This window comes from Hyposmocoma kahamanoa, unplaced genomic scaffold (assembly GCF_003589595.1).
Source record: "Hyposmocoma kahamanoa isolate Upper Pololo Valley unplaced genomic scaffold, ASM358959v1 102, whole genome shotgun sequence".
NCBI classification, from domain to species: domain Eukaryota; kingdom Metazoa; phylum Arthropoda; class Insecta; order Lepidoptera; family Cosmopterigidae; genus Hyposmocoma; species Hyposmocoma kahamanoa.
In genome coordinates, this window is record NW_020653337.1 from 1,697,837 (window position 1) to 1,708,524 (window position 10,688).

Below are 10,688 nucleotides of genomic sequence, written 5' to 3' on the forward strand. Positions count from 1 at the left end.
ATGCGTATTTTAGGGAATTCAAAACTTTAATATGCTCCCCTATAAACTTGGCAATTTCGACATACGATATTTTACGTAGGAGGGGTCGATATATATAATAAACGTGTTATCTATCTGTCTATCTATATACATGTGAATATTTCTGTAAATTTTTTCATGTTGTGGCGTCGGTGTAGATGCACGTTGCTGGTGGAAATCCGCGAGGACACTGGAGCGGGCGGCGGAGTGCACCGCGTGGTGTGGTGCCCGTACATCCCAGACGATGATGACGATTCTCCCGACGACGACGTCGCCAGGTTGCTGCTCACTACGCATAGTAATATCGGTGAGATGTCCCATTCGATCACTACATATACTACATTAGTAACAGTAGACCTTGTGAAAGAGTTCGTCCAGGGAAGTACTGTCACCTTAACTATTTCTGCCGCCAAGCAGTAATGAGACTTGCGTTCCGGTTCGAATGGTTAGGGTGCTTGTGAAATTACATCTACAACAGACACATGGGACTTGTCAACTTATGTCGCAGGGTGTCAGGCGTAGAGGCAGTGTCCAACTGTTAAGGACAGGCGTGTCGCTTACCATTAGGCGCACGATTTTTTCAAGGAGCTCTACTGCTACTAAAGTGGTTCTAATGTGTACAGTCTTCACTCGCTAGAATGAGTACCTGGTTATCGTCTCACGCGTTGGTGCGTACACACTATGATTTTCGATCTGTTACGATTACAGCTCACCAGTGAGTGCCCGGCTTAAGTAGTAAAAACATGATTTACGTATCTGTCCTCAGCCTTCGGTTTCGGGCCATTATGACTTGAGATTTGTAATTTTTACCGCCCGTGCTATATGCAAGGTTTTTTATCATATTTGCAAGGAAATAGATTCGACGGTAATTTATTTCTTGTATGAATAAATATCGCTTCACAACACAACATTTACGGATCTTGCAAATAACGGGTTTGAATTCACGAAATAAATTTAGTAAAATATAGTTAAATTGCAAATGTTTAGTTTTTTGTATACTTCAAATTTATGCCAAATATACGTTCATATTTTTCGAGCATAACAACTTTTTGCTTGATCTCGTCGTAAAAAATCCACAGGGCGATAATGTAATGAAAAAGCCTGCATGTTATGACACTGTTTACGAGCAAGTGTGATGAGAATTGCGATTGCAGCTCGCATGTGGAACATCCGCGCCGTGGCGTCCCGCGCCAGCGGCGGCGAGTGGCGCGGCGCGGCCAGCGCGCTGCTGGCGGGGCAGGCGGGGGGCGCGGGCGGGGGGCTGGCCCTGGCCGCCGCCGAGCACGCGGCCCCCGTCGTCGACGCCGCCTTCTCGCCCGACGGCACCGCGCTCGCCACCGCCTCCGCCGACGGATACGTCATGTTCTTCCAGGTGCCTCCCGACCACTATCCCACACGTCTCGCACACATCCTACACGTTTTAATATCTCCTGCTCTAATTTCTGGTGATATCAAATCAATTAGATGGCGCTTATTCATATTCAAAACATTTTTTTCGTAATATTACATTCTCATACAAAATTATAAAATGAATAAGCGCACACATACATTACATCAGCGGTTCCCAAATTTATTTTGTCTACTGCCCACTTTGAGAATAAATAATTTTTTAGCTTCTTCAAATTAAATTAATTATTGTGAGCTATATTAGCGGAGATTAAACATTCATTCTAAACGAGACTTTACTATAACCCGCAAGAGTTAACTTGTAACCTAAGCGCAGTAGGTAGTACACAACGGCGCTCAGGTCTGAAGTTAACTCTTACGGGCTACACCTGCCAATGAGAATGATTATTGAAACGCAATTTTATAGTATACAGACAGAGTATCTTTTATTCAAAATAAAACAAACATAATCGATTCTAATATAAAAACTAATATGAAGGATGAATCTGGTGCTATTTAATAAGTTTGTTAATATCAGGTTTGTTGATATCAAGTCACCATGTTCGGTAACATGCAAACGATTTCTCTTTTTAGTAAGCAGCATTGTCACAGCACTAAAACCATGTTCACACATATATGACGATGGGAATGCTATCAAGAATCGTTGAACGATTGACCACAATTCAGGGTACAATTACGGGATCGGTTTTTGTAGTCAAAATTCTTGGTAGCCATTTTTGAACTTGATTTTTATTTCTTCGTTCGTTGTCAATTCTAAGAAGAACTTATCTTCTTCCAGCTGAGGTGATATTGCTGTATTGACATTTGGAAACGGATCCAACACCCAGTCTGGTATTTCCAAGTTCAAATGCCCTGGTATCATTCGGTGAAGTCAATGTGGATGTTTTCCAAACGTTGGCAGTAGGCAAACAAGTCGTCGTTACTGCAGGGTACTGATAAATTCGGAAAATTGTGAAGCTCACGTCTGCCCATATTCTTTTTGTGTAGAAACAGTTTGGCTGCGAAAGCAGCAACGACATTTTTTGTTTTAATTAAATTTAGTTCATCACCTTGCAGTTGGAGATTCATGTCGTTGAACAATTTATACAGATCTGTCATGTAAGCTATATCATTCTTTGGTGTAATGAGCTTGTTGCGCAATTCTGTATTTTAGTTTCCAAGAACTCTATCACAGAGTCAAACAACGAACTTCATTATGAAATAAATAAACGGTTGCAATATTCGTCATTAGTAACACAAAGCTGATGAAATAATCTATCGTTCAAAGGGCTGTTACGGATTTTATTGACTGCTTTAATGACATATTGCAGTGATTGAAATAGTCGTTCACTTAAATTTCTAGCAACGCAATGTACAGCAAGGACATCTGAAATTTTATTTTTTAAGTACGCTATGAAGCCTTTGTGGCACCCTGTCATAGCCGGAGCGCCATCCGTACCAACTGATATAATATTTTTCAAGGGAATCTCTTTCTCATCACAAAACTTGTCCAATGTATTGAATATGGTTTCGCCTTTTGTATCGGCCTCTAAATTTCTAGCCAACAATAGTTGTTCACATATTTTCTCATCTTTAATAAACCTCACGTAGGACAGCAACAATGCTTCATGAGTTGGTCAAGTGGACTTATCGAGCTGAATTGAGAATTGACTAGTCCTCAGATGATTGCACAATGATTCTTCAATGTGTTCAGCCATTTCATCAATTCGTCTTTGCACACAATTATTACTCAAAGGGATTTTTCGGATAATATCTGCGGCTGGTTTATGAAGCACAGTAGTTATTACTTCCTTTATTTCTGACAAAATTAACTCTTCGCCGATGTTGTGTGGTTTGCCTTTTTGAGCAATTAACAAAGAGATATTGTACGAATCTCGAAGTCCGTCGTCACCTTGCTTAGCAGCTTCTTGGCTGAGTATTATGCTTCTTCTCTAGGTCTTGAAAATGTGCTGCATTCTTGTCTTTCTTATCTGGATGCATTTTATTCAAATGATCTTGCAGTCTTGAAGGCTTCATTGCTTTATTCGAAAATGTTTTTAGACATAGAAGGCACAAAGGCGAAGATAGGTTTGTGGGATTTTCAATGAATCCGAATTTAATATATTCCGCACAGTATTGCCGTCTCTTCTTTTTTACTTCCGATATTGTTTTGAGAAATATGTAAGTAAGTGTTGAACTTAAATACTGCTTATCTATTACGCGCGAAACCGCAAATGAAAATAAAATAAATATTACGTTGTTTATATAGGATTGCATAAGCAGCACGCACCGACAGGAATAAGACAAGCATGCATAACCTCGTTTATCTCATTCGACGCTCAATCGTACTCAACAAGTAAGAACAAGTATTCTATGAACCAGCCGATTGATACAGGAATGCACAAATCGGGTTATTTAACAAAACTTGTTAAAACATAGGAAATGAAACTATTTTTCCGGATTTAAATCGCATATATTTGTTTTTTCAAACAAACCGACGTTTCGGGCCCTCTACAGGTCCCATTGTTAAAACATGCCCGCGATATATGATCTACGAATATTCCAAATCTAGGAACACTAATAACTATTAAAATGCGAAACTGTGTCTCTTGCCTTTTTATTTGTTTGTTTGTGTCTACTTTCATTTCGAAACGGAGCGACCGATTGACATGATATTTATTTTATTTATCCAATAAAACAGGACAGATATATGAACTACACGGAGAGAAATATAGAACCGAGTTAGTTTGAGCAATCTCTTAATTAATATTAGTTGATGTTCACAAGTTGTAGTCGAGAGTCGAGAGCTCAGTCGGTGTCTAAGGGTCGTATTCTAAAACTCTACTCAATGCGCAGCTCAAATCCTAACTTAAGCATTGAGTACAGTTCTGGAATACGACTCTAAGAGTCTTCCTACATGAAATAACAAATCTCCCCCTAAGCCTCTACACCGAAATATTTTATTTTATAACACAACGCCCCCATTTTTTTCTGGGTATCTTATCCTTTAGGCCTACAGCGCCCACAAGAGGGCGTTATCGCCCACTTTGGGAAAGGCTGCATTACATTAACAAAATACTGACATAAGCAATTAAATAAATTCAGATAAAATAAATTAAATTACATACAAATGAAATTAAATTAATACAGACAAATATAACAAAAATTAGACTCAAATAATAAAGTATCTTGCACTATGCTTATCTTACATGTAAGTTCGTTTAGTGGGTTTGAACGGGACAGTCCAAACCCCGAACACACGTTGCCACACACGTCATGAAATGCTGCCGTCCGCACAACATACTACAAGCTCATTCCACTTTGTATAAAATTTTCATTAAATAATTATAAATTTCGTTCTCAGGTATACATGGCGAGCGAAGGCAGCCCGCGGTGCCTGCATAAATGGCAACCGCATGGTGGCAAGCCACTCTCCTGCCTCTTCTTCCTCGACAACCACAAGAACTACAATACCGAGTAAGTACACAAACATTCTTAATATGCACTACGGATCGCGGTTGAGTACGCTTTGGATCATAGTTTCCACCGCCAGTGGTCGCTGAGGAATCCCAAGGGGCGATTGGGGCCTCGGAAGCAATTGCTGTAAATTATATAACAGGGTACATGATTTAACTCGCAGTCATACACTGTCGAAGTATGCAATTACAAAAGTTCTCCAAGACACACTTTTAACTGTAAATTGTCATGACACTGAAAATCTGTTAATTTGAAAAAAATCCACATCCTATTTTCACTCACACACAAATATTTGCATGCACACACATGCACATGTACGCATGTACGCACACACGCCCGCATGCACGCACGCACGCTCACGCGTACGCACACACACACACACACATATTCTTATTTACAAGGAAATTGAAATGTATGCCTGTGCATACAATAACTGACATCCAATGTAGTTGGAGAAATCACTAACTCCTAAGATATGGATAATATCCTAGTTTAGGAGTTAGGAGATCGTTTTTAAATGGCATTTGTTATCTTCTTGTACAACTAATGTTTTTGTTCTCATGCACCTTGTAATGAATTGTTTTTCTTTATTAAGTTTATTATTATTATGAAATTAATAATAATAATTAACTTGTAACGTGCAAGTGTGATGAAAAAATGTTTTACGTGGTTAAAGTTTTAACCACTTATTTATTCATTTTGCATTTTCAGCGTTCAATTTTGGAAATTCGCGGTAACCGGCGCGGAGAACAACACAGTTATCAAAATCTGGTCGTGCAAATCCTGGAACTGTCTCCAGACCATCACGTTTACGCCGAGCATTGGCGCCGAGTCCACGACTCTAGGTCTCAAAGCCATGTTGGACACAAGCGCGAGCTATTTGCTGGTCTCGGACTTTAGAGCGAGAAGCCTGTACGTACTGAACATGGCGCGAGACAAGGACGACACCATGGCGTACTGCAAAAACATCGCCGAGTTTCTATTGCCTTACCCCGTACTGAGTTTCTGTATTATTGATGCCGGTGAGTGGTCATATTTATACATTTTGTTTCCTACCTTACGAGCTGGTGCCCGCGACTTCGTCTGCGTAGAAGAATAATTAATTCGACTACTATACTAATTTTTCACAGTTTTATTGGTGCTCCTAGGTTCCATCCACCTATATACATCAAAATTTAACAAAGGTTGGTTCGAATCCAACCGGATCGAAGGAACTTTCTAAGCGTTCAATATTTGTTTTAATAATTTATAAACGTATTTGCTAGGTATTTAGTTAAGTAATTGCATTGGACATTTTAGAATAAAATTGATTTGGTTGGACTAATAAAATGAATAAGATACGACTAAAATTTTCCGTGTCAGTTAATTTTCCACTAATTGCCAATTTAATAACTTTAAAATCTAGCAAGTGCACGTAACCATAAATATATAGACGGAGAAATATTTTATGCAAGATATGAATGGGAAGGACACCTAAGGTGATAAACGGAAGGTTGGACGGAGGTTAGGAAGTACATGTCGTTCAATGTGTACTGGAATGGTATTTTCACTGCCGGCCAAGCAGACTCACAAGGCCGATCTACTGACGGCTAAGGGGGCCTTGGCCACATTGAGAGGAGTAGCAGGTTAAAATCAGATGGTAGTGGATAACTGAGTATATTTACAATTGTTATTACTAATACATTATGATAGATTTTTCTTAGTGTGCTATGTGTGTTGGTTGTCGACGAAGCTCTTACTGTTAATTAGTTAATTATGTTACTATGTTGCCTGATGATGAAGTCATTTTTTGTGACAGTTTAAGTGTATGTTACGGTCCTGCGTTTTATTGTTAAATACATAATGTTTAAAGTTGAACAGAATTGGGTACATTTACTGGTCACGAACCAGACCAAGTGTGCCTTACTAGGTTTTTGAACATTTCGAAATCTCTGGTATATTGTAGATTTTTGAAGCGATTGTCATCGCCATTAGGTGAGTACCTTGTCCCGTACTAGGTCGTACGCTGAAGCAGTCGAACTGTACAGGTGTCATATTATGTTTGTTTTCTACATCGAGTAAATAACTAGAAATAGAGACGAAATGTCATTTAATTTGTTTGAAAAGTATTCTGCCATATCATTACTGTGACAACTGCGCTCTGATTGGCTAGCCCGAGTTCGAAACAATTGACGGGTGTCGTCAACTGTTTCACTTTCAATGACCAGTTAACTTGAGCTTTGCTATAATGGACGAAAATTGCAAAATTACATATTTAATATTTAATTACCGATGAAATGTGATTCCGTTTGTTTTGTAATTAGATGTTTTGTTGTTTTTCCCACACCACCGAATAGAACAGCACGGCATTGTTAGAGATATTATCTTTATTACAATATATACAGAATATCTTCTGGAAAATACGGAGACGTACACACAGGTCAGTAGTTGGCCTGCAAACGAGAGTCGATATTTATAAGAGCTGTATCGCTAATTGTTACCAGGAATATACGGCCCTTATTTCGTCTCTATTTCTGGCCATATACTCGATGGTTTTTACGTCAATCGCAACGTCCGTAAATGGCGCTCGGGAGGCCGTGCCCGGCAGCCGACGCAGGCGACTGAGCCAGTGCTGTCCGCAGAGGAGGAGGCGGCCACGTGCGGCGCGCTGTGCGAGGCCGCGTTCCTGCGCAACGGCTCGGAGGGCGGCGCGTCGCCCGCGGCGTCGCCGTGCGCGTCCCCCGCGCCGCCGCCCGCCGCCGCGCGCCTGCGCCTGTACATCGTGCAGCCCAAGGGGCTGCAGGAGGGCGAGCTCGTCTACTGCCCCCCCAAGGCGCACGACCTGCACCGCGACCTGCTGCATGGTGAGTCTGGCCACTCTTAGCGGTCGCTCGGATTTGTTTATTTTATCTACACGCTTATCGTAAACTTTCTATAATGTGTTCAAACACCGCAAATTACGACCAGCATAAAGGTAAACTGTTGTGTTAGAACAAATTTCTTATCTGTGAAAATGTTATTATTGCTTTAAAATAACATCGAATTCGATGTTATTATTACATTCAAATTTCGAACATCTCTGAAAAGTTTTTATTACCCGCCATTTCGCTAGTCGTAACATGTGTGTTGGTAAAGCAGTGTATGTAACTGTACATAATTAGGCATTAAAACACTCGTGAGATGTTTTTACGAAACGAGCCGACAGGCGAGTTACTTAGAAACCCACACTCGTAGTTTAATGCCTTTCATTATGTAACAGTCACAAACTACTATTTTTTTTAATTAAATGGACTTACTCTTGACCACTACCTAACTATGGAGCAAAGATAGGATCTATGATGAAACGAGCTTGCCCAGAAGGTGCCTATTCAGTCGTACCTTAAAGATACCGGAATTGTATGAATTCGGAAATACAGGCAGGGAATTCCATTCCTAGCGCTTAAAAAGCGCTTAGTACGCTTGAAAGTAATATCGACCAAGTAAGGATGATATCCCGTCGTCTGGATGTCCGTTGGTTAAAAGGGGCGTGCGGGATGAGCTGATGGAGCCCATGGGCACACTCACTGAAATATATTCTGTAAAAAAACCGACCAACTTTGCGCCGGTGGGCTAAACTATGAAGTTTAGTAGAGGCGAAGCTGCAAAACCATTAACACCGGTGTAAAATTCCTTTGTTTATTTTATTTTATCAAAGAAGTTACTGCAGCATTTTTATACTCATCTTAAAAAAGTGTTATAGACATTACAGAAGCCAATTACAGAAACTCACTACGTATACAGAATATGTTATATGGTTACAAAAAAGAAAGCAGTAGAACTCCTTGTGAAAGAGTTCGGCCAGGGTAGTACTGCCATCTGATCTATTTCTGCCGCCAAGCAGTAATGTCAGCATTACTGCGTTCCGGTTTAAAGGGTAAGGGTGCTAGTGAAACTACAGGCACATGGGACTTGTCAACTTATGTTTCAGGGCGACGGGCGCAGTGGCAGTGCCCGTCAGGTCTTTGCGGTTTAAAGGCCTGAGTGACACAGCAACTGTTATAGACAGACCGTGTAGCTTTCCATCAGGCGCACGACTTGTTCATCCTGTCATTTGATATTATAATAAAGAAATTGAATGCGTTGTTTAGCATTTGTTTTTGAACGTAACACAACTCCGATTTTGACACTTAATTTGAAGTCTCCAATGTTGAGCCAATTTCTTCTTGAATTTTCTAACAACTTTGAAGTTGAGAGTCAAGCTCAAGTTAAGGAAGACTTACGTATATAAGAACATTGCCACAGTTTTTTGTAACCTTCGTTCATAATTATCTCAATTTGAAGTTAATCGTTGAAGAAATCATGGCAAGTGTAAACGAGGCTTTAAATAAAATGTCAAAATGTAGGTAAGTCGTGTTACATTCAAAAACAAATATTTACGATGACTTCACCTACACACGTCACATAAACATATGTTTTTACGTATTTTTAAAAATTCATATTTTTTTCTCCGACGTATTTCAAAGTTTTTTGAATGAAACTTGTATTATTTTATGACGTATATTTAGATGGGCATAAATTTTCAACCGGTCGCTACTATAAAATCGAGTCCAAAGATGAACATTAGTTGGTGGTTACTCGAAAGCTCAAACGTGACGTCCTGCAAGGGCACGGCAATGTCAGAGGTCTAAATTCGTAACTCACACTATTAAATACCAATACGTGAACACGTTCAAATGACAATCACCATCGCCATTCGGTGGGTAAATTTAAATTATACTCTATATTAACGCACACACTCAACATAGGGGATATGCATTAGGTTTTCCAGGGTTTCCCCTATATCGCGGGTGCCATGGACACACACTTAGACAACCACCAACTCACGAGAGAAATAAATTTAGGCCATATAAATATTTTCTCCTGGCCCGGGACTCGACCTGCGACCTCTGCGTGGCAGTCCGGCATGGTAACGTTTCGGCCTCGAAGGCAGTTAATGAAATAAAATTAAATTATTACATCAATTATTACATTAACATTTACAGATCTGTCCGAACTGAACCTCGAGGACGCGGGGTGCGAGGGCAGCGGGGGCGGGGGCGGCGACATGGCGCTGCAGTCTAGCATCTTGCAGCAGCAGAGCGCGCAGCTGAAGAGCCTGCTGCTGCGCAGCCAGACGCAGCCCGGCAGCCTCATGGCCCGGGCCGATTCGCCGCCCGCGCCGCTCAACCTCATGACCCCCGACGCCTTCAGGTATTACACAAGCCGCTCCTTTTCTATTATAATAACCCACACATTCAACATAGCCCCGCACTGGGGAAACCCTGTATCGCGGGTGCCCTGGACACACACATAGACAACCACAAATTACACCCAAACTCACGAGAGAAATAAATGTAGGTCATACAAATATTTCGCCCGGCCCGGGAATCGAACCTGGGACCTCTGCGTGGCAGTCCGGCATGGTAACCGTTCGGCCACGGAGGCAGTTTCTATTAAGCCACGAATAATATTTTTTCTACTTTGACGGTTTTCCAATCTCTGTCTGTATTACAGTTAGTACTATTTGATATGTCAATAGCGGTCGTTGTCCCGACTTTCGCAATTTTTACATCTGTCGAGTAACATAATAAAAGCCTTACAAAACTGAGGCACATCACACTGTTTATATGCTGTTAATGTCACTTTTTAATTGTTAAAATTATAATTTAGTATACCAATAATATTATTACATGTTTAATCAAAATAAACAATATGATTTACGTTACAACAATATCTACCACTTCATATTACAAAATATTTAAAACTATACTATATAATAATTATAATTCATTTACTAAAGTTAACATTAT

General features: G+C 40.4%; 1 protein-coding gene across 1 annotated transcript in view; it reads left to right on the forward strand.

Annotated features, from left to right (window-relative positions):
- Positions 1–10,688, forward strand: part of LOC113232707 (enhancer of mRNA-decapping protein 4) — a 34,325-nt gene that overhangs the window by 3,488 nt on the left and 20,149 nt on the right. The window contains exons 5-10 of the mRNA XM_026467488.1: positions 177–325; positions 1,173–1,390; positions 4,769–4,881; positions 5,593–5,968; positions 7,469–7,724; positions 9,882–10,089. Coding sequence (XP_026323273.1) covers positions 177–325; positions 1,173–1,390; positions 4,769–4,881; positions 5,593–5,968; positions 7,469–7,724; positions 9,882–10,089 — 1,320 coding nt within the window. The remainder of the gene's footprint in view (positions 1–176; positions 326–1,172; positions 1,391–4,768; positions 4,882–5,592; positions 5,969–7,468; positions 7,725–9,881; positions 10,090–10,688) is intronic.